At 46.8% G+C, this 25,852-nt stretch overlaps 1 protein-coding gene and 1 long non-coding RNA gene across 7 annotated transcripts in view; one reads left to right on the top strand and one right to left on the bottom strand.

Moving 5' to 3' along the window:
• NEDD4L (NEDD4 like E3 ubiquitin protein ligase) overlaps positions 1-25,852 on the bottom strand; it is a 344,189-nt gene that overhangs the window by 210,513 nt on the left and 107,824 nt on the right. For all 6 annotated transcript variants that reach the window (XM_027118610.1, XM_027118611.1, XM_027118612.1 and 3 more), the window contains exon 2: positions 22,840-22,913. In XM_027118610.1, coding sequence (XP_026974411.1) covers positions 22,840-22,913 — 74 coding nt within the window. The remainder of the gene's footprint in view (positions 1-22,839; positions 22,914-25,852) is intronic.
• On the top strand, positions 14,035-22,891 carry LOC113626785 (uncharacterized). The gene is made up of 3 exons (XR_003435271.1): positions 14,035-19,450; positions 21,382-21,477; positions 22,531-22,891. It is a non-coding gene; the product is annotated as an uncharacterized LOC113626785 (long non-coding RNA).

The raw sequence follows: 25,852 nt of genomic DNA, 5'->3' as shown, positions 1-25,852 counted from the left end.
TATTTCTACGTAGGTGTAGAGCATATCTATAAGATCTCTTACAAAAGAGATGGAATCAAATGATACAAACCAATCCAACTTACTTTTCCACTCGATGTTATAAAATGTTTCCAGGCAACATCACTTTTAATGGCTTCATACTATTCCATTTTAGACATTTACCATAATTAATTTAGGTTGCTTTAACTCTTTCATTATGACAAACAATGCTTCATCCTTATAGCTAAACCTTTGGATATATAAGAGGATATATATAAACATACATCCTTCAACTCTATAAGGATATAATAAATTCTTCAGTATTCTCTCAGGATGAGCTCCTTTCAAGTATGTGAGTTAGATCATCAGGCCCACGCATTTTTCTTCCTCTGTATTTGATAACATTAATATATTTATAGAAGAAAATTTAGGAAACAAAAAAAGCAAAAATAACAGATAATCTTAACCACCTTGATATGGTGTTGGGATTTTGTTATGCACCCTTTCCAGTCTTTTCTATGTCTATACGTATATCCTTTTTTAAAAACAATTAAAGTTTTTTGCCTAAAGGAACACTCAGTTTGGTTTTACTGAAGTTTTGATTTTTTTAGAGAGAATTCCATATAAAATATTCAATTCGTCTACTTTAAATTTAGTAACATGAATCATAAAATTTGTATTCAATAGGAAATACAAAAGATATTGAGTTCTCCTGTATGGCCCCCTATGGAGATGGGGAAGAAGGAAGCAAGGACGGAGAAAAGGTGGAAAAAACGGAAGAAAAGGCAAAAAGAGGAGAGAGGATGTAAAACTGCCCCCACCACTGCCCTTGGGTTGCGGGCTTCACTCTGAATCATCACTGCCTTGAAAGTCACACAGTGACCTTCACGTAAAGAAAAAAGCCAAAACCCCTAGCCGAGGAGGAAATCACCCCAGGCTGATGAGAATGCGGTCAAGATCCCCCCCTCAACACCTTAATCCTGTTTTATATACAGTTCATCACTGAACTCCACTAAAAAATAATGCACAACCTAAAAGCTGAGAATTATGTTTTATTCGGTGGACTTTGCTGAGGACAAAAGCCCGAGGGGCAGCCTCTCACATAACTCTTGAGGGACTGCTCCGAAGAGGTAAGGGGGGAGCTGGGATATATATAAGAGTTGTTGCAACAAAAACCACAGAGGACATCAAAAGATTACTGTTAATTAAAGAAAAAAGTTAGTGAATTTAACTTGAGATGTTTACGTATGGGAAGACACAAGAGTCTGGACTCACTGAAATCATTCCTTGACATGCACCTTAACTATCTAGGGCCGGTATCCTGCTTTTCTCCATCCTGAATCCCCTCAGGGTGCACAGTCAGGGCGGCTGCAGTGGCCCAGGGCTCGATGGTCACATTGTTTACTGATATGGCGGGCAACACTCCTTCAGCTCATGACCATCAGTTGGACCTGTCCTGAACTTGGACAGCCCACCGAAGAGCCCAAGGCTCAAACCAGTCTCACTGAACAGGTTCAATACAGCCGGGGCTGATCAAGACAGATCAACTCATGCTCATTTTAACTCAAGGTTCATTGTTTTGAAGTAGCTTCCTTCCCGTCAGTTGTATTATTTCAACTGCTCTGGTGTAAAGGTCATCACCTGTGGTTTCGGTTTTGGTCAGAATGAAGAAAGAAGAGAGATACCCCAGAGCATTCCAGGGCTTTGGGGTTCAGATGGGGAACTAGCCAGAGGTGCTGAACTTTTAAAGACAAAAGATCCCGTTGCCTTGCAAACAGCAGGCTTAGCGGAGAGAGAGAGAAAGGGAGCAGAAATCCAACGTGGGCTTTATATACAGTCTAAAAATAGGCACCCGAGGCAGAATGGTTTCTTTCCGCGACAATGTTAAAGATTCCCAGGAGGTATCGGGTGTTGAGTAAACATCAGACGGGGATAAAGGCTCTCTGAGTCACTGGGGGTGTACAAAGCCCTGGTCCAGTTTCCTCCGTCTGGCACCCTGGACAGCTGAAAGAAAAGTCTTTTATCCCAGCCCTGCTGCGTAACAAAGGAGCCTGGGAGGGAAGGTCAGGGTTCGGTCTCTGATACTGGAGAGCAGTTCAGAGAAAGAACTAACACCCTGCTTCTATCTTGCCACACAGACCGACTGGAAGAATATCAGGCTCTGCAACCATTTTCATTAGAAAGACAATGAATGAATTAACCCGCTTGCAAGACTAACACATCCTGATTACTTGTGAAGAGAGACCGTCTTCTCCTCAGTACAGGTCTAAGTGTGCCTTTACTCAATTTCCACCATTCAAGAGTAGGTGTGAGAGGATGGTAGGCTTGTGCACACACCTGCCCAGGAGTGTGATGCCGTTTGGAAGGTCAAGAGCAGAGACTGTGGGACTTGAGTGACACAGACCTGGAGAGGGCCCTGGGGCTGGACGCTATGCCTGCTGTGGTCACTGGAATACAGACCGGGCACGGTCAGGAGGCCCAAGCCCTCATCCTGCCTCTACCTGCAATTCCAGGCCAACTGAATGAATGTCTCCAGTGCGTCCTGACACCAATATATTTTTGGAGCTCCTCTAAGGTAGAGCCAGGCTGAAGAACCCCTGGTTCTAAGGTCTCTTTCAGCTCTAAACTTCTATACGTGTATTTTGACTTACATCTCTTTTTCCCCAGTAGGTTAGTGAAGCCCTGTCTGAAAAGAGGAGAAAAGGATACTCATCGGATGTAGGTCCTGGCCTTGACTGGACCACACAGCCTCTGTGAGCACCCACCTACGGAAAGTATTAAGTACAATGTTTGTACGTCATGAAGCTCATTCAACTTAAGTCCTAATTATGTAGTTTTCTAAATGTCCGCTTTATTCCTCTTCTGGTTTACAGTGACAACTAAAAAAATGTCGCTCGCCATCTGGTCCTCCAGGAATGAAGTCAGTAGCCTCTGCCATCCCTGACCTTCACACTCCCTGAAAGGAGCTCAGGACAGGACACTCTGCGCTCTGGGAAATCTGGCCAAACAGGCCTTTAGATAGATATTTTCAGGAGAAGATTTTATGACCCCAATTTCTTGCATCTTCTCCTACCCAGAAAAGCACTAAAATCATTAATGGAGACACCTGCTCACCGTGACAACCTTCTACCCAGATGTGGGCCTGGCTGCACATGCCCCCTTCACCAAAATCACAGACATGCTGACCCCGCCCCTCGCCTCTTCAGAACAGCTGCTCAGACCTATCTGAGAGGCTATCTCCAGGGCTATGGTCCTCAGTAAGGCCCCCCAAAAAACTGAAACTCACAGCTCTCATGTTATGCGTTTTTTTTCAATTGACAACAAGAACCCCAAGAAAAGACTTTTTCCTAACCCTTCCCCCAGTCCTCACCCCGTGTGTCTGATTTTCCATCCAGAAGCTGCACTTCTCTCCCAGGTTCCTGTCCGCCACCCGCCAATGTGGTTGAGTAACTTTTCCAGGAATGAGTGCAGAAACGTAATGCCCAGAAGAGGACAAACGTGAGGACGTCACAAAGTTCCTCCGGGTTGGGCTTCCCTGGTGGCGCAGTGGTTGAGAGTCCGCCTGCCGATGCAGGGGACGCGGGTTCGTACCCCGGTCCGGGAGGATTCCACATGCCGCGGAGCGGCTGGGCCTGTGAGCCATGGCCACTGGGCCTGCGCATCCAGAGCCTGTGCTCCGCAACGGGGGAGGCCACGACAGTGAGAAGCCCGTATACGGCAAAAATAAAAAAATGAAAAAGAATCCGCCTGCCGACACGGGAGACATGGGTTCGAGCCCAGGTCCGGGAGGATCCCACATGCCACAGAGCGACTGAGCCCGTGCGCCACAACTACTGAGCCCGCACTCTGGAGTCCACCAGCCACAACTACCGAGCCTGTGTGCCACAACTACTGAGCCTGTGTGCCACAACTACTGAAGCCCACATGCCTAAAGCCTGTGCTCCGCAACGGGAGAGGCCACAACAGTGAGAGGCCTGCGTACCGCAAAAAAAAAAAAAAGAAAAAAAAGTTCCTCCAGGTTCCCCAGGCCACCTGGAGCCACCTCACGTGAAACTGACAACGGCTGACCAGCGAAGGCCGCCAGCCACACACACAGGGAAGACAGTTTTTTCTAGAACCCTCACAGCACTGGGCACTATGCCCAGTCCTTCCTGCCTCAGATTCTAGTTTCTTGCATAAAGACAGGCCTGACAGTGTGAGCAAGAGTTTTCTGCCTGGAAGCAGAGAACAAGGGGTCTGAGTCCTTTGCCACGTGAAGACCATCAGGGACCTTCATCCTTTGCTCGTGGCATAGACCAGTGGTTCCCAGCTCATTCCAATCCCCTGGGGGCTGTACACACCGATGCCCAGGCCTCCCCTCACACCAGCTGCATCAGACTGTCTGGGAGCCAGGCCAGGGCGCCCCAGGTGCTATACAGGCAGTGAGGATGAGAACAGAGTCTGTGCAAACTGGGGTGGAACCCAGCTCTGCCACTTGCTTGCTTTAGGCAAGTTGCTTAACCTTTCTGATCCTCGATTTTTCTCATCTGGAAACCGCAAAGAATAGTTTCCACCTCCTAAGGTTGACGTGATGATGACAATTTAATTATAATGCATAAAACCACAATGTCTCAAAATACAGTACGTCTCGGACTCTGTTGCTTCATCTGTAAATGATAACAACAAGGGACAGAGAGACCCGGGAACACGAAGAGGAAATGAAGACAGGAGGGCGTGTGACTCACTGGGCTGGATTTTTTCTTTAATATAAAGGAGTGATTTACTCCACAACAGGTCACTTTACAGAACATTCCACTCGACAGCTCACAGGTCGGGGGTGACCCAACAAAAGGCAAGTCCTAAACTTTGCCAGGGCCACCCTCTCTCTGCTACGAATGTGAGCCCAGAGCTTCCATCAAAGAGAGGAAACCTTGCTGAGAATAAAACCAGCAAAAAAAAAAAAAGAAGAAGAAGAGGGAGGGTGGGAAAGCACAGCTGAGGCTGAGGCTGGAACACAGGAATCAGCTGTTTTTTAACAGACACTTCAGTTATTTCTAATCTTTTCTGATTGTATCAACAAGGGAATGCATTCTTGTATCCCGATCACTTCACACATGTGCAAGTGTATCTTTTGGATAAACTGGCAGAACTGGGAGTGCTGGCTCTACGGCACTTGTCACTTCGATCAGCATTTCCAAATTGCTAGAGGTTGTACCCACTTCAACACCCTCCAGTAACAGGTCAAAGGGGAACCATTTCCTCACACTCATATCAACATATTGCAATTAAAAATTTTACTTTTTGACAACATGATAGCTGAAAAAGGTTTTTCATTAGAGCTTGAATTGCCATTTCTTTTATTGTAAGTGAAGTTAACTACCGCAATACGTTTGTCACTGGTATCCCCTCTTCTCTCTCTATTTGTACTCTCTGATGATCATTTTTCAATTAGGTTATAGGTCGTTATACTGGTTTGTAGGTTGTCATTTTATATTAAGCAAATTGGCTCTTTCTCTGTTCTTAGAAACTGGCAGTATTATCCCCAGTTAATCTTTCTTTAATCTTTTTGGCCATGCATACTCTAGACATAATTCAGTCTGGTCGTTCATAGCTTCTCTAATTTTTTGTTGTCACTGACATGAAACCACTTTGAGCCTCTTTTGAAAAAAAAAAAAATCTTAAGATTTGTGGATACTGTTAGCTTTAAAGCGTGTATTATGGGAAACGGATCATTCCTTTTGAAATCTGGTCCCAGCAACTCTTCCTAACTCCAAGGCCCAGAGCAGAAACTTCCAGGGAAGTGAGTCACATTTGGGCCACAGACTCGAGTAACCTCACCCCAGGGTCCTCTCACAACAGGCCTCCCCATCACTCCCGTGGCGTCAGCATGAACCTGTGCTCCTTGCTCAGCTGCACACACGTACTGCCCTCTAACACAGGTGCCTTGAGACCCAGGACCATCATTAATTAGCATCACTGATTAGCGACCACTACTCAGGGCTGATTCCCTGTTGCGGGGGATGGGTGAGCAGGGCTTAAAAAAAGGACACCTTCTTGGACCCAAAAAACCAGACTCTGAAAAACACTTCTGGAAGACACGTGCTAATCCTTGAGAGAAACTTTAAAGACTGACCCTGCTCCTCTAGAAAACTGTGAGCCACCGTCCCACATGCCCCACAAGGCCTCCGAGATGGTCCGGGCAGCGAAGCCCCAGCTCCACATTCAAAACCACCCGACCCCAGAACCTTCTCCCACAAGAGGCAACTCTGCAACACGGCAGGTCCTCAGAGATGGTGACACCAAGGCCAGGCACACCTACCCCCTCCGCTGAAAGTCCAACAGTCTACTACCAACATACTCAATCCTGAGGGCCGCAAAGCACAAGCCTCCTTCCCTTCGGCTGTGGTTTCTCCTTTTATAACTCTCGTATAACTCATTGTTTCTTTCGGTAAATGAACCCGGAACTCCTCTGACATCCGAAGTTGAAATGACTAAAACAGACGGTGAAAAGGGAAGAGGGTAGAAGCAAACTTTTTTTTTTTAAAGGAAGTTTTTAGGTTAAAAAAGGTTTTTGCAAACTCAGAGTGAGCCAAAGTAAAACTTAGGTCATTCACACTTGAAGAAGCAAGCTTAAATAATACCCACAGGGGCCAAAAATAGTCAGCGGCAGCTAACAGGCCCACGAGTGCAGTAAAGAGCTTTAAAGGGAACACTCAACTCAATCAGCCAAAAAGGATGCTCCAGAAAGAGCCCTCAGCAAGGAGGGGCCCCAGCGGGCTGAGAAGCTGTGGCTCCGGGCGCAGGTGATGGCGTTCGTCCCACCTAGAGAGCTTGCTGGAGGATGGCACTGCTGGGGACTCCCAGCTAAGGATTCACTACGTCCTAACACAAGCACACCTGTCTGGGCAAGTGTTCCCACCAAGGGTGAAGGATGCCTGACAGGCGACCTCCATCTGGAGCATCATGTAGCACCAGTAGCAACCAGATCACCAGGAATAAGAGTCCTCCAGCCAGGACTCCCAGTGGCAAGGGGTCCAGGGGTGAAGGTGGGGAGGTGGGGGCATCTTTCACGGTGGCTTCCTCTGCAGTTGGCCAAAGACTTCGATGATGAAGGGAGTGTGGCATTTAAGCTCTGAGCGGGCAGGCACCCTAAGTTCTCCTCCTACCCAGTGCCTTTCCCAGTACGTGGAACGTTGGAGGCACTCAAAAAAATACCTGGAAAATCAAGGTACGAACTACAAGAGTCCGGCTACAACAACAGTAAGGGCCGCTGCTGTCACTTCTGGCCAAATGAACTAGGACGCCACTGCCAAGCCAAGTCCTGGCTGCTCTGGACCTGAAGAGATGGTGACCTGCCCTTCAACTGACGGGCTCTGCAGCATTCTCAGACTCTACTTGGCTAAGACAGAGATACTTATGATGACCCGGAAACATTCCCACAGGGCACTGGGGAGTTGAAAACAAGTTAATAGGATCGTACAGTGGGACTCTCATGCCCTCCCTCCCCCATCACACACACCAAGATGGGGGGATGGGGAGGCTATGCTCAAAGGGTCAAAGGGGAAGCAAGCCTGGGGCAGAAGGCGGAGAGGGGCTTTTAATTTCCTCTCTTACGTGTCTACTGAGATTTCCACAATAAATACACACCGTTCTCTATACCACTTCAATATGTAAATACCCCCCCATCTGCCTTTCTCGTTATCAAACTGGAAAACTATTTATCATGTGCTGCCCATTAGCACTGTGGGATTTCTTTTTTGGAAAAAAAAAAAGATGGAACAGAATTGATCCATCTCTCTCCAGTGGACTGCCACACTTTTCCTTAATCTGTACATTCTTATCATTTCAACCCAACGTTAGGCCCTGCTTACAGGACGTACCAGCCTCTCGGGCGCGGCGACGTTTACTTTCCCGTCCTCACTGTTAGGAAGGACACTCTACTTAGTCCACGCCACAGAGAAAGCCTCCGATCTACCACAAATGCCCAGGAGGATAAAATGAAGCCAGAGGCAGGCAAAAGGCAGGGAAAGCTGAGTGAGGCTGGGACCCGTGGTGACCAAAAAACGTCTCCTGTGGTAACAGTTAACACCCTCCGGACGGCTGAACCTCTCTCTGCAGCCCGTGGAGCTCGCATCACATCTCTCACGCTTCTGGACCAAAAAGAAGGACCCTTCCACGTAAGCAGCATCTTCTCCTCAGCTGAGATGATTCTAGGATTTTTCGTTGTTGCTGTTGATTCACCTCTTTGCTTTGGAGGCTGGCTGTTTGCAGGGGGAGGTGTCACACAATAGACCTTGTATTTGTCTCCTGTCTCCGCGCTCACGAGCTGTCACATGAGAACATGATCTCATGAGAACCCTCCTGACAGCCCTAATAAATCCGAATGTCTTCAACTGAAAAGAAATTAAACTATTTTAACACCGTCGCAAACAGACACACACTTTTTTCTCCCTAGTACCTCCCCAATTCTTCTGTCCCACTGAAAGCCCTCATGGTGTTTTGTCAGTATTTGCAGACATGGAGAAATGGCAAAGGGAGAAAAGAACATTATTGCAAAATGAGGAGAGAAATGACCCGTGCTGTTTTCCTCTGGGGGTGTCTGAGCCACTCCCTGCTGTTTAAATAAGCCCTTGACTGTAACCTGCCCACTCAGGCAGGCTGCCCATGAAGACTCATGACCCCTTCCCCTGCTCCCAACAGGATTTTATTCAAAAAACCCCAAGCATACCTGAGAGAAAATTAGCCAATCCCGCATTTAAAACAATTTAAATTGCTACCGCTATTGTTCTTTGAGGGTCACTGTCATCAATCTGAGAAGCACTGCTGTCTACACGCATCTTTAAAAATTTAGCTACACAGAAGAGATGACAAGAGAAAAATGGTAAAAACCTCTCTAGTCTTCCCTGGGTCTGTTTTTCACGTCATGGATTGCTTTCATTAGCTTCTCTGTAATGCTAAAAACTCCCACAACCTCAGACAGAACCATATTAAAGGATATTTTTAAATTTCCAAAGCCAAATACAATTATTTTTGAGACCATCCATACCTGTTTCCCATATTAGCGTGGATATAGCTAACTCTTTATAATAGTTTTCTATATTAAGAATGTCAGCCTGGAAGTTCCTTTCATAAAGAAAACGAAATGTGTTTTGAAGCTCTGATCCATTAAGACGTGAAACTAAAAATGCATTAAATTCATTTTGTCTTTGGGCCCATTCTGGACCCTCATTGGAAGAATTTCATTTCTTCCCCGTATTAGTAAATTATTCCTTTGTAGTTCGTGGCATTTTATTTTGATGATTCTACAAGTTTAGGAACTTATTTGGCAGGGGAAGGGAAGGAAAACGGGGGGAAATAAAGTTTAAACGCTATGCACTGTCTACTTTAAAACCCAACCGTGTAAAAAGTATGGGATGCTTAAAGTAAAATTATTCATTCCTCTGTGTAAGTGTCACTACTTGAGAATGATTTAAATACCTGCCAAAACAAACAAGATCTGAATTATTTTTAAAATTAAAAAAGAACTCCAAAGAATTATTAGATTTGAATACCATTTTAAAAATCCAGAAAAAAATGCACCTGATGATCTGGCCACCAGAGGGAGCTATAATCCCCCATACACCCGAGTGGACCCTTAACACAAGAAAGAGCCCTTCAGAAGCCTTGATGGTTAGGGATGCTTCACAATTCCTCTCCTCCAGCGAACTTTACATGGACAGAGGGGTTAAGGGTGAGACACTCCTTAAAGTTAAAGGCAACTGTGGTAACTTCAAAGTAGGAAGGAGCTAAAAGTAATGTGGTATGTGCTGGTAGAGACTTTTTATATTATTAAAATGTATAACCTGAGTATTGCAAAGAATGAGGGGCTTAACAATACATACAGAAAAATAAAATTAAAAATTATGAGATGAGAGGGTAAGGAAAATAGGGGCATTTACAAATCACTGGGAGGGTACAAAAGCAGGAAAAAGAAGTTCAGCCTAGTGGCAGGGAGGGCCCTGAAAACCAACTAGGCCGTGAGGCATGTGCACGCACCATAGCTTGCCAGGTGCGTTAAAAGGGTTGGGAGTGTGGGACCACAGCGGGGTGCGGAGATGACGGTCTAGCAAAGTCCCAACACTGTGCAGTGTGACCACTGAGCACAGTGATGTGCAAACGAAGCTGAGGCTGCACACCTGGGCGAGGCGGGCGCAGAGACAGGGAAAGCTGCCTGCGGGAGATCTCACTGGGAGGCACGGACTGAGCACGGCTGCTGGGGGAGGCCGAGGTTAACGGCTGCCCAGGAGGGCGGTGGAGTCGGGGCTAAGGAGCCAGGACCTTGATCCACGAGTGGCCGCTGGAGGGTCGGCCAGGAGCGGAATACGGTCTGTTTGAGAGGGAGCATTCTCTGTATGCAGAGGACAGACGTGAAGGTGTGACCCCCGCTCAGGAAGCCCTCGGCACAAACACGGAGACCAGGCAGAGCTGGAGGGATGAGACAGCCGAGGACAACTCCCGGGTCCCTAACCTGGATGCCCAGACAGACGGTGGAGTCACCAGCTGGGAAAGATTAACCCAGAGAAAGACCAAATATTTTGACATTTCAGGCCAAGAGACTGGTTTTGTTGTTGTTTTTGCAGACAAAAGAGCCTGACTGAGGTATATAGTCACGCAAATCTCATTACTAGCACATGATGGTTCGACTACATACTTAATAACAGAGAGGAAATGAAATCACACTGCAGGGAGCCAGTAATCCATTTTGGAAGAAAGGAATTTGCATGTTTTCTTCTGCTGTCCAAACTGCAGATAACATTGAAAATCACTTCAACAAAATTAAAGCCACTGTGTGCAATGAACTCCCAAGGGTTCACAAGTGAGAGTGCGAGAGAGCGGCTATATAACCAACACTATCATTTTCTCACTAGCAAAAAGAAAAAGAAACTGTGATAAAGTTATGATTCATCCATTTTGATTTCACAACCAGTTGCCCTCAAACTTGAAACACAGTATTTCTTTCAACTGCTTCTCTACCTTCCAATCTTGAATGCCTAATTTCGAGCATCTAAAAATAGCAGAGACTTTGAAACAATAATCAGTTCTTCAAAAGGGGAAGCACAACAACGTACCTGTAATAACCAAAGACAGACCTGGAAACAAACCTTGCAGTTTATTTATTCCCCATCCCTCTGCGCAAGCCAGAAGGAATGTTAGCACATACCCACTGGGGCAAGGCACACTTTGCATCACTTGTGTTGATATTATACAGTAGGAATGCCAGTCCTTTTAATAATTTACTGAGGAGTTACACATTGTAGATTCCTTATTAAACATTACTGGCAGTAAGGTCATAAGTTTAAGAAATATTCGGTAGAGACAAGAGGCAACATTTTAATGGCCACACCCTAAGTTAAACGATGTGTCTGCATCTGCTGGGATGCATTAAATTCAACTTTATTTCTTACTCGTGTAGTTATATACAAAGCACCGAGAAATCATTTTCTCTAAGACAAAAACATTTTTCAGTGGTATTCATTTGCAGACTTTAAAATCCACAGTGCCTATGTGAAACGTTTCATAAGCTGTATCGTAAGCATGCAGCCCTTGGAGAGCAAAGGAAAAAAAATTAAAAGCTACCGCTGCCATCTAGGAACCCTACTCCCTCATGCCCAAAAAGTCAATACTGGCTAAATTCCTGTCTGCCACTGACCAACCAACAGCTCAACGAAACAGTTCATCTGGAAATCATGACCGAATAATACTGACACCCCCAGTTCTAAATACATATGTTATAGAGAATCAATAGCTTATACTCTCAGGGGCGGGCAAACTCTGTGGCCCACAGGCCACTGGTACATAGCCGAGCCCATTCATTTAGATACTGTCCTGGCTGCTTTAGTCCTATCTTGAGAGACTGTAAGTCCTGCAAAGCCTCAACTATTTACTCTCTGGCCCTTTACAGAAAAGGTTTGCTGGCCCCGATTCAGACTGCCTGCAGCAGCACTTAGGAAAGGTTGTCTTTACCACTGGAGAACCTGCCAGCTTGGTTAAACTTCTAAGGCAGTCTGAAAAACTTCACTTTCCAGGTTCCTGCCCTAAATATAAACATTAAATAGAAATAATTTTATGAATGTTTCTTAGAAGATGCAATAATCCAACATACGGGATTTGGATCTGAAAAATAATATTTTGGGGTTCCAGAGAGATACATCTAAAATGGATTTTTTTTTTTAAATTGGGGTATAGTTGTTGTTTTACAATGTTGTGTTAGTTTCTACTGTACAGCGAAGTGGAGTTCCCTGTGCTATACAGCAGGTTCTTATCAGTTATCTATTTTATACATATTAGTGTATACGTGTCAATCCCAATCTCCCAGTTCATCCCACCCCCGCTTTCCCCCCTTGGTGTCCACAAATTTGTTCTCTACATCTGTGTCTCTGTTTCCGCCTTGCAAACCAAAATGGATTGTGGAGTGTGCATTTTGAAAAGCAAATGGAAATGCAATGTTGAAAATTTGAAATGCAAATTTCTTTTTAGGTATAACAACTTTTTCACCTTCAGTCGTGCCATTTCTGCCAGTGCAGGTGCACAGTGAGCCCACCCTCAAGGCCTCCTCCAGGTTTTACCACTGAGAATAAGCTGGAGAGTCAGCCCTCACCTAAAACACTGGGGAACCATTAACAGACAGAGGAACGTCTCCCTTATTCCTTCAGCGGTGAAACTATAGCATACACCCTCCGCCATCCGAACGTCAGACCTCTCTCCATGCAATACCTACTGGCCGTGCTCCTGAAGGCTCCATTTCTGCGAAATAAATATTATCTTCATCGTCTTACACATCCCCAAACGCTTTCACTTCTGACTCATCTCAAGTTGGCCACATTCCCTTCCTTATAATACTTTAGGCTCCTTACATCCTTTCCCATGAACTTCTGGGAGACAAATACAGAATAAACTTTAGGATCAAGCAAGAGTAAGGCTACCGGGGTGAGCTGGGGGGACACAGGCAGCTGAGGAATGAAAGACAGGAAGGAAGGAAGGAAGGAGGGGAGGGAGGCAGCCTGGCCGGGGTTGGGTGGGTAGATGGGGCGAGAGGCAGAGGAAGGATGCTGGAGCCCCGGGACACAGCGATGTCAGGCAGAGGGTCCAACCTCACCACTCCCCAGAGGCATCCTCAGACTTCCAACCCCCACTGGTGCCCTCTGTAATTCATTATGTTAGTGGATTAAAATACTGCCCACGGCTCTTCAGCTGCTTTTTAATTTTTCCATTTTCTCAGGCTCCACTGTGACCAGATGAACAAAATTTATCAAGCATCTGCTACGTGCGGGGCGCTCTCATCCTCCTAAAACGCATCAAATTCCCTGCCCTAGAGACTCAGGGACCAGAGCATCGTCCATCACTGATGAAGGTAAGGGCAAGACATCCTGCAATTTTCCCTCCTCTCTGTATTAAAGCAGGTGGCAGAGCCCAGGCCCTTTAGGTGACAGATGCCAACACATTCATGTGTCAGGAGTTGAGGCAAAGGGGGGGATTCTGAACAAGGGATTCTCATTAACATAACAGCAGGGAATGGTACATAAATGTGGCCCGTCTACTTCACGCCCTTATTTACCAAAACTGGAAAGACACAAAGGCCAGTCTATATGGGTATAGTTTAAAACTGATCAGATAGTCCCTGAATTCTGAATCAGTGCATACTCCAGCATAGCCTCTTCAGGGAGTCCAGGTCATTCTAAACATCCATTCTTACAGCACTGGCTCTAGGACAGCAAGCCTGGGGCTTAAGGCAGGACGGAGACGTGCTTGCCCTGCGCACTGACCCATCTGCCACTCCTCACGTTTCTGTCTGGGAAACCTGGTGGCCTGAACAGTGTGCAAACGGTGATCAACATATTTTAAGAGGATGTTGCAGGGACTTCCCCTGGCGGTCCACTGGTTAGGACTCCGCGCTTCCACTGCAGGAGGCATGGATTCAATCTCTGGTCAGGGAACTAAGATCCCAAATGCCACGTGGCATGGCCAAAAAAAAAAAATTAAAAATTATTTTTTTTATAAAAAGGAGGTTGCATCTGTTCATCCATTCAAAGACCAGGAGATAAGCACAAATATACAAAAAGCCGTGTGCCTGCTGCAGAATTAGAAGAGGTCTTTATTTGGGAGGAAAGGGTTAATACCTTTTAACGTCATTTCAGGGTTTGGGGGTCAGGGGAGAACAATGAGAATAAACAGTCTGAGAGCTGGGTGCTCTGTGCTCTAGCATGACTAACTGTAAGAGCTCTTAGGTACAAGGATTTTAAGACAAATACTTTTGTCTTAAAGTATGCCCAGAGGCCATTAGTGTTGCTGTTGTGATTCTCAGCAATGCCCTAGATAGCTAAGGCTGCTCCAACAGGCCTCCAGAGGGAGAGGGAGCTTTGCACAGAGCTGGCAGGTCACAAACACAGTGTCAGCAGAGCGTAAGGGGCCAGGTGTGCCTCAGGGAGGTCAGCACAACACACAACGAAGACCACCCAGGGCAGGGTCAGCACCCAACGCAGGCGGTCCCTCCAGGGACCTCAGGGCCAGGTCAGTGGGGGATACCAGCCACACACAACACAGCAGGAGGTCTGGGGTCCATGGTGGCCCCAAGGGCACGGCCCTACCCAAAGGGCGCCACTAGCACACAGCTCCAGCCACGCGGCCTCACAGGAACACGGGCCAGGATGTCTAGGTCGTCGAGATTCTCCAGAAACCTAGAAATCTGGTTTTTTAATACGAAGTCTCCCAAACGTTGGCTCAAATTTTTTATTTCTTTGTTTTAGTGTTCCACGGGCCACAGAGACACACCTGTGGGTTCAGTCTAGAACCCACACTATACAAACCCTGACACTACACAAACCCTGGCCTCATCGTGTCCTAGAAGTGCTGACAGTTAGCAAGGGGACCCTCAAGGTACTTATGGCCTCCACGTTTCTCAATCTGTAAAAGGAGGAGAGTTCTTTTGTGCGCTGTTTTCCAAAAGGGGCAAAAGAAAAAACAATTTCTAATCCTTTGGGAGAAAAAGCAAATTAGTGTTTTAAAATTTACATGTATCTAGTGCCAAACTATCACCTCGCCCATTTCTTGCTGGTCCCCTGGGGGAAAATGTAAGTTAACAGTGGAGGGAACAGACTTTAACCCAGGGATGAATTTTAGCATCATCAGTTACGGGACAACCAGATGTTGGGTCCCTCCTGATCAAATAGCATCCCCCATTCCTGTCTTACAAGTTTCAACTGAATTTGATCAACCTTTTAGATCCAACTCCTAAGGTACAGGAAACCCAGGAGAAAGAAGAACACATTATATGATACCACAGGAAACAATCAAATGTGGTCAGAGAGACGACCTACTGACCCCTCAAGGTCATTGAAAAAGGGAAGCGAAGACTGTTCTTGATTAACAGGGTCTTAAGAGACCTCACAGCTAACTGCAATATGTGATTCTCAACTGAATTCTGGTTTAAGCAGCCCACTTGTAAAAGGCATTTCAGGGCCGGTTGGGGGAATTCAGATAATGGACCAGGTAATAGAGTCCAGCAGGCAATTATCGTTAATTTTGTGAAAACTGCATGATGGTTATGAAGGCACAGGGTTTTTGTTTTTTTCTCCTAGAGACACAGGCTGAAGTATTTAGGGGCTAAGTGTCATGAGGTCTGAATGATCCCTTTTGAATACTTCAGGAAAAAAAAGATAGATGCAGCCAATGTGGCAAAATGTTAACGACTTAAATGTAGACGGTGGGGACTGGAGTAAGCTGGTGCCACAGAGCTGTCATTAGGTGGCATTAAGTCCCCATCAGTCTCAATTACTGGAAGACAGAAGGATTTTTTTTTTTAACCACATCCCTCCAATGCCCGAGTCGTATGTGTTTTAAATTTTAAATCACCAGCTGCCAGAAGAAAAAATGAGAGCAACCCAAACAGGTCTAACTTGAGGTTCAACCCACACAATAAAGAAGCAACTGTGAAATTTGGGTCCTGAAACTTTCTGCACGAACGCATCAAATTCTGGACTTGGTCTGTCTTCGCCAGCATTGCTCAATTTTAAGGAGCAGCTTTATATGGTCTCCAAAGCATTCCACCCGCTGTAACCTCGAATAAAGACTCTGATCATAATTAAGGAGGAAAGGGGGGGAGGGTAGATCTAAAACTTGCACTAAAATGATCCTATTCAGTTACCACTTCAGCCTGTGACAAAAGGTTAGATGTCTTAAGATACAAGCTTACCTGAAAAAGAATACAGTTTGAAACGCGAAGAGGTATTTTAAGTTTTAAAAAAAAACGGATCTTACTTATCTATTCGAAATCTAATACTTGATGATATTCACTCACAATTCCAGGCACTTGATTAGCTGCCACACCACACACTGGCTAGTTCTTTAAATCTGCTTTTTAAAAAATGCCTAGTCATCCAATCTAACAGTCACCTAGGCCAACGGCCCATCCAATGGCTGACCCTTGGCCGTTCAAGATGCGTATTAACGCACCATGGGAAAGAGCTCTGAAGTCAGATAAATCTGGACTCCGCTGGTCCCACCACTCACTACAGGGTGGTTTCATCCCGGGCTGGTGACAATCTCTCTGAACCTCAACTTCCTCACCTAAAAATGGAGATAATTATTCCCTCTTCATAAAGGCAGACTCTGATGACTTCATAGCACGTTCCGTGCACTAGGCCAGCCAACCTGGAAGGACTCAAAGTAGTCTGTAAAGAACTTGAGAGCCTAGGCTCTCAGTCAGCTTAGCTCACAGCTCTAAACCTTACTAGTCGTATATAGACTTTGCAGCCTAGGCTCTCAGTCAGCTCACAGCTCTAAACCTTACTAGCGGAATATAGACTTTGCAACTTCTCTTTCTTGCCGTGTTTTCCTTGTCTGCAAAATGGACAGAAGAATAGGGCCTGCGGCATAAGGGCTTTGGGGAGAATCAAACGAGCTCCTGTGTAGATAGGTCAGGCCATGCCTGGCACGTAGGACGCACTCAATAAACAGGAGCTATCATGACTCGCTCCCCTCCTTCCTTATACCCCATTTTAGGAAAGCATGACTCACGGACCCCAAACTGCACACATCGTTGTGGCCAAACAGCAGGACTCATCCCTGCCACATCAGAAAGTACCTAAAAGCCTCCCTGGGAAGTGAGAGTGGTCCCACCGACCCCACCTGTAACTGCCCGTGAAGAGCCTGGCCCACTGCCTCTACCTCTCCTGTCAGGAATGACAGCCACGTGCTCCCCAACCCATGACTCGTGCCAATGGCTCCATCCTGACCCTAAGACTAAGTGGTTGGTGCAGGGTCTTGACCTTCCATGGCAGCCCCAGCTCAGCCTCATGCCCCCCAAGTAGAAGTTTCTATATCCACCACCACAAGCAAGTGTGTTCCCTTCTGTGGGCTTTGAAGCAGTGATTCTGCAAAGACATCAGCATCAAACGGAGACCCTTCCTGCCTGCCATCCCGCTGGCTCCCCGAGATGCTTTTCTGACACCAGCCTTCGTGCTCACTTCCCTCAATCCCTCCTCCACGCTCACCTTTTATCAGAGTCCTAGGCGGGCCTCCTCCACTGGTCTACACAGACCCTTTGTGAGAATTACAAAAAGCACCTGCCCTGGATGGCAGGGTGGGGGTGAGGGAGATGCCTGATGAGCTAAGGGCACCTCTGAGAATTAGAAAAAAGTGACCCTTCCTCCAGGCTGGCGACCCTGCACCATAGCTTAGGTTCTATCACTAGATTCTACTATTGAAGTCAACTCAAGCAACTGCCCTGTGCCAGGATCTCTCTGGGCTTACAAACAGGAACAAGAGCTACAGCCTCCGAGCTGAGACCGGGGCTGGAGGGAGGGGGAAACTTGTGGAACCAGGACAGCCTAGGCACAAGAGTTGCTTTCTCCTCTTGAGCTGGGGAGCCCAGCAGAGGTGCTGCCACATGAACTGGACCTGGAGAGCTGGGCGAGCAGTGCCAGAAAGGATGTAAGCAGACTCCAGGCAGAGGGGGAAACACCCGCAAAGGCAAGAAGCAGCCCGTTCCACGGTGCACTTAGAGGAAGGTGAGTTTTCAGTGAAGGGGCAGGAAAAGGAGGGAAGGGGTGAAGAGATGAGGTCGTCGTTCACTCTTTCCGTAAATATTTCTTGAGAATCCACTATGTGCCGGTATCGTGTAAGGCAGGGAGAGTAAAAAATAAATAAAATAAACCCTAGCTGTCAGAAGCTAAAAATGTAGTCTGGGAGAAAGAAATAGTTATAATCATAAAACAACAACAGAGGGACACATAATACTTCCGGGTTGTAGGGCATATGAAAGACAGGAAGTGATCTGCTGGGGAACTGGGAGGGACCAGCAGAGGAGATGACCGGCACAGCTGCCTGGCAGGTGAGGGTGAGGCCAGGGGTGCAGAGGGGCGGAGGGAGCAAAGGCAGAGTGTGCTGTGTGTAGGGATGGGGGGGCGGGCTGTGAAGCAGGCAGCTGCCAGGGTGGGACCAGAGCGGGAGGCAAACCAACCAGAGAGGGCGTGGCACACTGCGTTACAAAGGGATGTGAAACCTCCACCTTAACAGGAAACTGGGATTTCAGCCCACAGGCAAACGCAGATCAAACCAGGCAAGGAGGGGATGAGGGGATTCATCTGGCTAGGTCTGCGCCTCAGCTCAAACGCTCTGCGGCAGGCTGGAGGGTGGGAGGTGTGGACATGTCGGTGGGTCATCAGAAAGCGAGTAGCGACAAACCATCCACCGGCACAGCATCCAAGGGACCTCCCAGGTGGCGGTGTCACCCTGATCCCCTAACGCTGCACTTTGTCTCACGAAGACAACCTGTTTCCAAAATAGAAGTGGGTACCCCTCTTGTATGCGGTGTTTCCAGCATGATTTTACTCCCCTTTTGATGTGTTATTGGCGTTTTACACGTGGCCTACTTTTTGAAAGAGTCTGATTTTCTTTTGGCCAATCTTAAGACAGCAACAACAAACGCTCAAAAGCCTTGCACAGCGTTTTTTTTTCACAGGATGGATCTTAACGGTTGGGTGCCTCTGACCCAAGGTGACCACCGTCTCCACCTACATCCCATGTCCTGACTTCCCATTTGATTCAGCACGTGTTGCAAACAAAAGTGTCCCTTGTTTAGATGACAGATTATAGGATTGCCCTTCTCCACCTGAAGGTAGGGTCCAAAAGATAACATCTTTCTCTACTGCCGCAATTCTCCACACAGACCAACTGCTGAGAAGTTCCAGGGGAGCAACAGCTCAATTATCAAATCTTCTTCCAATAAAGGCTCTTTTTTTTTTTAAAATAGCTGCACTGTGATGCTTGTGGGGTCCTAGTTCCCCGACCAGGGATCGAACCCAGGACCCAGCAGTGAAAGCGCCAAGTGCTAACCATGGGACCCCGCCAGGACATTCCCAACAATAAAGACTCTTTTAATAAAGTGAGACTTTGCTGGATGGAAGCTGGAAAGTGATCCTGTGTCCTCAGCACTGGATTGGGACAGAGAGAGCAGGTAAGGAGAAGGGCATTTCAGGTGCACGGTGAGTGGAAAGTTTCTTTCTTTTTTAAAAGCTTGGGCCAAAGAAAATCAGACTCTTTAGAAAGGTAGGCCATGTGCAAAATGCCAATAACACGTCAAAAGGGAGGTAATACCATGTTACAAACACTGCATACAGAAGGCACCCGCTTCTGTTTTGGGAAAGGGTGGTCTTCATGAGACCAAGCTGAGAGGTAGGCCTAGAGGCCAGGGTCCCCCCGCTGATGCCAGTCCTCAGCGCTGGAGCCTCAGGCAGCCTCTCCTCAGGCGCCCAGGAGGGCACTGCTCTACCCTCCAGCATCGCCTACTCCGACCAACATGCCCGGCCCTCCCCCACCCTCAGGCCACGTGACCCAGGCAGCCTCCTTTGACTCCAGAGACTGTAAATCCGTCTTCCAACACATCCAAGCCTCTATCTGATTTCTACCACTTCCAAGTGCCTGACGCTGCTGCTGAGGAAGACTGTCCTTCCTCCTCCATCCATCAGGGCTCCCAGTGCCTACCCAGCCCTCCTTCTGTGAAGGGAGAATCAGGGTCCTGGAAGACACATAGGTGGAGGGAAGATTCAGTGACAGGCTGGGGGAGAAGGGGGGCCTGCCGGCCTGTGGTTCGGAAGGACACAGAGAAAAGGGTCTCACTCCAGGGGACAGCGCAGAAGACATTACAACACCTGCCGCACTCACGGCTACTCCCCCAGGACACGTGAGCGCTGCCAGCCAACCAGAGTCATCTTGGGGTTCTCCCCGACCCCGCCCGCCGGTGACGAGAAAACTGCTCTCCTTGCTTCCTGCTAACGTACTGTGACAGAGGTGGGTTGCAAGGATGTGCATGAGACAACGTGGAAGAGACCGCAGGTCACTAGGCAAAATAACGAGGCAAGAACTGTCGCCACTCTCCAGGGAGATGCCAGTGCGGCGGGACGCTGCATGGTCACCTGACCCTCCAACTGGCACCCACTCACTGGCAAACGGGTGCTTTGAGCACTCTGGCCCCTGAGACAGGGGGAGAGGGAAGGAGGGAGGTAGGCAGGCAGGGGTGTGTGTGTTGAATTTATTAAGCTAAGACAGTGAAGGGCAGAACGCAGATTCAGAGCTTCTGCTCATTTTCTGGCACTCGGTTCATGAAGCCACAACACTGAACATCCTGAGGCATTATCTATAATTCCTCTCAGCCCTGCCCCGAAGAAATGACCCTTCCTCTTTTCATATACATGTAACAATTCAGATCTGCTCGGCACTTTTACGACTTGGAGCCCAATTCTGCTACCAATCTTAACCTCAGAGCTTCTGAACAGGCTAAAAAACACAATCTGAATCAATTTCATTTTTTTTTATGAAGAGTTTTGGACAAAACAAACCAAAAATGAATCGAAGGAAACGTGACTGTAATATTCCAAATCCAACTTCTTCCTTCCAAACTCTTAACATTTGATGCAAAGAGCCAGTGAGAGCAACAGGCATTTCTGACATAAGAGCACAGTCTACTGGCCAGCATGCAAACACTGAAATTTAAAAACCAACTGACCCAGTCCTGTTCGTGGTGCTCTGTGTGTTAAGCAGTAGAAGAAAGATGCTAAAAAGTAAGATGTCCCTGTCTCCAATAAACGTCTAATTTAGTAAGAGGCAAGTGAAATGCTAGAGCATTAGCGCAGGCGCGTGGTAAACCGCTCAGGGTGGCTTCACAGTCAAATGAGAAAGAGCCTGCAGGTGGGATGTGCCTCCCCTGCCCCTCCCCACCCCATCACCTGCAGCTCAGGCTGATGGCAGTGCCCCAAAGCATGCGGTTTCCCAGTGACACAACTCAGAAAGCTAACCCTCAGTTAGTCATCTGGGGCACACGTAAGCATCAGAAATTAAAAAAAATATTTCCCTGATATTGGAACGTCCATCAATTTTACTTATTTACAGACAGACCTCGGAGATACCACAGGCTCAGTTCCAGAGCACCGCGATAAATCGAATATCACCATAAAACGAGTCACACGAATTTTGGGTTCCCAGTGCGTAAGTTATGTTTACACTATGCTGTCATCTATTAGATATGCAATAGCATTATGTCTTTTTTTAAAAGTGTAAATACCTTAACTTAGAAATACTCTCTTGCTAAAAAATGTCAACCGTCGTTTGACAACACAGGATTGCCACAAACCCTCCGTGTGTTAAGAGACAGTACTGGGAAGCGCGACAAAGTGAGATACGCCTGGATTTATTTCTGCTCGTTAACGCAAATCACATCAGGAGCTTACTGATTTCTTTGCTAGACAAAACTCAAAATGGGCATGGTAACAGGACAGAATATAAAAGAGGTGTGCCGACCAACGGCAGACGAGGGCTTCTGCGCGGTGTTGGGAGGATGAGGTTAGCTGGACAGAACGAGGCCTCATCACTCAGGGTCTCCAGTGTCAGGCTGAGGCCCTGAACCCGAGCGTCACTACGGGCAATGGTCCCGGAGACTCACGGGATGACCCAGTGTTCCAATGTGGTGACTCTAGCGGCCAGCACGGCCCTCTGGTTCAACCCCATCAGGTACCCAACTGGAAGAGAGCGCTGAGCAGGGACCGGGGGCCTCATAAGTGACTGGATTTAAATAGTAACCTTTCCTGTTTCCATTCGACAGGGAAGTTGGACTACATCATCTCTAATATACCCTTTAGGTCAAAAGTTCAAAAGGGCTTTCTTCTCCGAAATCTGGTTCAAATCCTAGTTCCAAGTAGCTCTAATCCTCACTCTGCTACCAGTCCAGCAACTTAAGGCAACACACTGTCAAGAGCCAGTAGGGCTGACTGAAAGATACAGGGATACCAGGTGCTACACGCAAAATAAAAAAGCTAACTAAAACAGCCAGAATGATGAGGCTGTGAGTGCTTCCGTAAATGCCACAGAAATCACCAAGTCTCTTAATTCCAAAATTACACATGCCAAAAAATATCCAGTTCTCCCAGGAACAAAACAATACTTTGTTTCCTTCAGCTAGGGCTGTTTTTTTAAAAAAAACAAAAAACAGGAATATATTAAAATGAACACAGACATGCTCTTAAACTTATTTTTCTACTGCAGAAAAACAGAAACATCTGAATCGAATTTCCTCATGAAATCAACCTGTAGGAAGGCCAAGCCCGCTCACTGCCGCTGTTGCACAAGGTCTACACCCCTGCAAGAACGTGGTCCCTGAACCAGCTGCAGCGTGAGCATCACCTACTCAATCAGAAACTCGGGAGGCAGGGCCCAGCAATGTCTGCTTTAAGAAGCACCGCCCCGCCCCCGCCCCCCCCCACCCCCCCGCCGGGTCATTCCGATGCACCTGAACTTGAAAAGCGCTTGCTTAAACTCTCTTCAGAAGCCTACCAGATAACAAAGCAAACATACCTGGCTCCGAAGATGTCCTTTTTGGCGAGATCAATTCCAGAAACAACCTTCACTCTGAGGATACGGGACTCTCCCTGTTGGAGAGGGAAAAAAAGTAGTTTACAAAATGGACTTTGAATCGATCGTTCTCTCAGCCAACATGCAAAGTCAATGATTACTCTTTACGCATAGGCGATCCTTCCTTACGCTGAAGTTCAAAAAGCAACATTCCAGCTCTGAAATCCTACAACCCTAGACATTGAGAGCATCCAAGTTAATTAGGCTCAAGTTTAATTCAAACTAGGTCATGCAGATCAATGATTCCTGCCACAGACAGTAAATATTTCCCAGCTGTACCAAGAACACACCGCACACACGAAACCACCTAGGTAAAAGACCAAGTGCAATAACATACCATAAATTCCATAAATAATTCCTCCTTTGAAGTTAATATATTTGTGTGTGTGGCCTGAGAGAGGAATTTCACATGGTAAAATATGTCCTCAAAATTACGGTTTCAAAATGTTGGCGCTGGCAAACAAAAATAATGTCTCATTCCAGTAAAAAGAAATGAAAAGCATCATCCTAAACGGAAGTCACCCCAAAACATCTCAGAAAACATTCATTCATTCATCCCATCCACCTGCTTATTTATTCATTCCAATATTTTCTAAGCAGCTCCTATGGGCATTGAGCTTGGACGTGAAATATAGACATGGATATGCTGACAGTCTACTGAGAGTGATGGGCAGACGATAGCACAGGACCCTGTGATGGTACCATGCCAGGAGAAGTCTAGTCTAAGGGCTAAGACATTCAGGAGAGATGAGATGGCTTAGGGGGAAGGGCAGGCAGAAGTCCAGGATAACTCTCAGAGTTCCAGTTTGGGCCACTACGTCTTAACATAAATTGAAACAGAGGATTCGGTTGAATTCAAAGTGCCCTGTGAAACAACCAGGTGGGAAAAAAAAGAGATGACTAAACAGATAAATGGGAGAGAGATCTAGTCTGGGCTAGAGACTTGGGAGTTATCAGTGTAGAGCTGACAGGTGGTAGGTAGAGTTCAAGATCTATGAGAAGTGATCCAAGACGAGTGAGAAGAAAAAATGGCTAGGGATGGAGCCCTTGGGGACCCAAGTGCTGAGGGGCAAGAGAGAAGTAATAGGAAATTCATCTACCCGATGTGTTTAGTCAAGACACAGGTGAGGGAAAGAAACCCTAAATGATCTGTACGTTATGTCCTGTCAAAGGAGATGAAGGCAGGGTGAAATAACACATGGAGTGAAAAGGGTGCTGAACCTTATCGATGAGCCGCCCAGATCACGCACACACATAGGCAATCGGAACCCATGTTTGAGAACCTTTACTTCCCAGGATCCTTCACCCTTCCAACCATCCACCCCCGACACAAGGCTGCCCACGTGCAAACACAGCAAGGGACACCAACACGTGTGTGTTTATAATTCCCTTTCAAAGGAGGCCTGCATTCAAGTCCCGCAGGATTTAATATGTTTGGCAACCTTCATGAAAGGATTGAGCGAAGCCAGAGACCCTACTAAACAGGACCTAAAGCAGGACCCTACCACATGGTTTACCAAGGCTCCCAGGGTTACACGCTCTTCCCTTGGTCCTTGAAGCAGGTGCTGAGTGCCCTCCCCTTTCTCTTACACACTCAGCTCACCACCCATCACCAGGGACTCTTTCTTGGCACGTTATCTAGGCTAAGGCTCTTTTCTGTTTCTCACAGCAGGTTGTACCCCACAGCCATCATTTGACAGCTCCTAAGGCCTATTCAGCTCAAGGAACGCCACAGTTGAAGTATTTTTACACGTGGATCAAAATTCGGCAACACGCCTGTGGACAGTTCCTAGTACACCTGGGAAGAGCTTATGACCCACTAGTGCCCGTAGCATACCAATGGAGAACCATGGGTTAAAATGAAATCCTCATCAGCAAGGTGAAGAGGTTAAGACTTTACTTGGGGGAATAAGGAATCATTCAGAAGAAGAAATGAGGAAAAGGAACAGCTGGAGAGGAACTTATTTTTTTCTGTCTCCCTGACTCCCCCATCCCAACTCTCTGCCCCTCTCACCAATGACAAATATTGCAAATCAGCAATTCTCCCAGACACCACTGTGCGGAAGGGGGACAACGGCTGCAACCCCCAGAGGGTGGATACTGTTAAAGGAAAGCGCTACGTCTCCAGGCCCGTCCTTGATGCTGGCTGAAGCAGATGTGTGATCTGGCGACAGAAGGGTGAAAGGACCTTTGCAGAGGAGGATGGAGGGTCTACAAAGCAGTAACTCTTCCAATGACCAACTCAGAGCAACACACCTAGTCTTGCACTTGTGACTGATGTGGGAGCAATAAAGAAGGGACGGTGTGATGAAAACCAAACTACAGTCAATCACAAGTCACGGAGAAGAAGACAGAATTCTGGTTAGAAATGGTCTCTTTGTCTCACAGCCCTTGGGATTCTCAGAAATCCTGGGCAGAATCCTGGACTTTCCACCAACTCCAGAGGGGGCTCAGAGGAACCTCGTCTGGATTCTAAGGAATAGGGTGAGCCCAGCTAACACCCAGGCCCCTTAGGTTTAACGTTGGGCGAATGTTCTTACATTGGACAGACCTACTCTGCAAAAGCATACATTTTAAAACTCAGGGAATATTTATACAAATAAATGAATAAAAATAAATTTAAATGAAGGGATACCTAGAATTTTTTATGGAAACTGATTTATTCATTTAGTAAACATGAACATCTGTTCTAAGATCTAGGGATACAGCAATGAAGACAGACAAAACTCCCACCCCCTACCCCTCCCAGCCCACCTTCCAGTATTATTGAGAGTGTGCCAGATCCCTCAACTACATGGGGAAACAAACCAGGAGGGTCTAAACACCTTAATATTTTGTACATACACCCATTCAGTAAACAAATTCTCACCTAGGAATCAATCCTAAGAAAATAAAAATAAAATAAAAAATCCATAAAATTCCCCCAAAACTAGCTAAACGGAGTCATCAAAACATT

The sequence above is a fragment of the Aethalodelphis obliquidens genome, unplaced genomic scaffold (genome assembly GCF_003676395.1).
Source record: "Aethalodelphis obliquidens isolate GAN/ISIS:26980383/991018 unplaced genomic scaffold, ASM367639v1 scaffold19, whole genome shotgun sequence".
NCBI lineage: Eukaryota > Metazoa > Chordata > Mammalia > Artiodactyla > Delphinidae > Aethalodelphis > Aethalodelphis obliquidens.
This window is presented reverse-complemented; position numbering and strand designations above follow the sequence as displayed.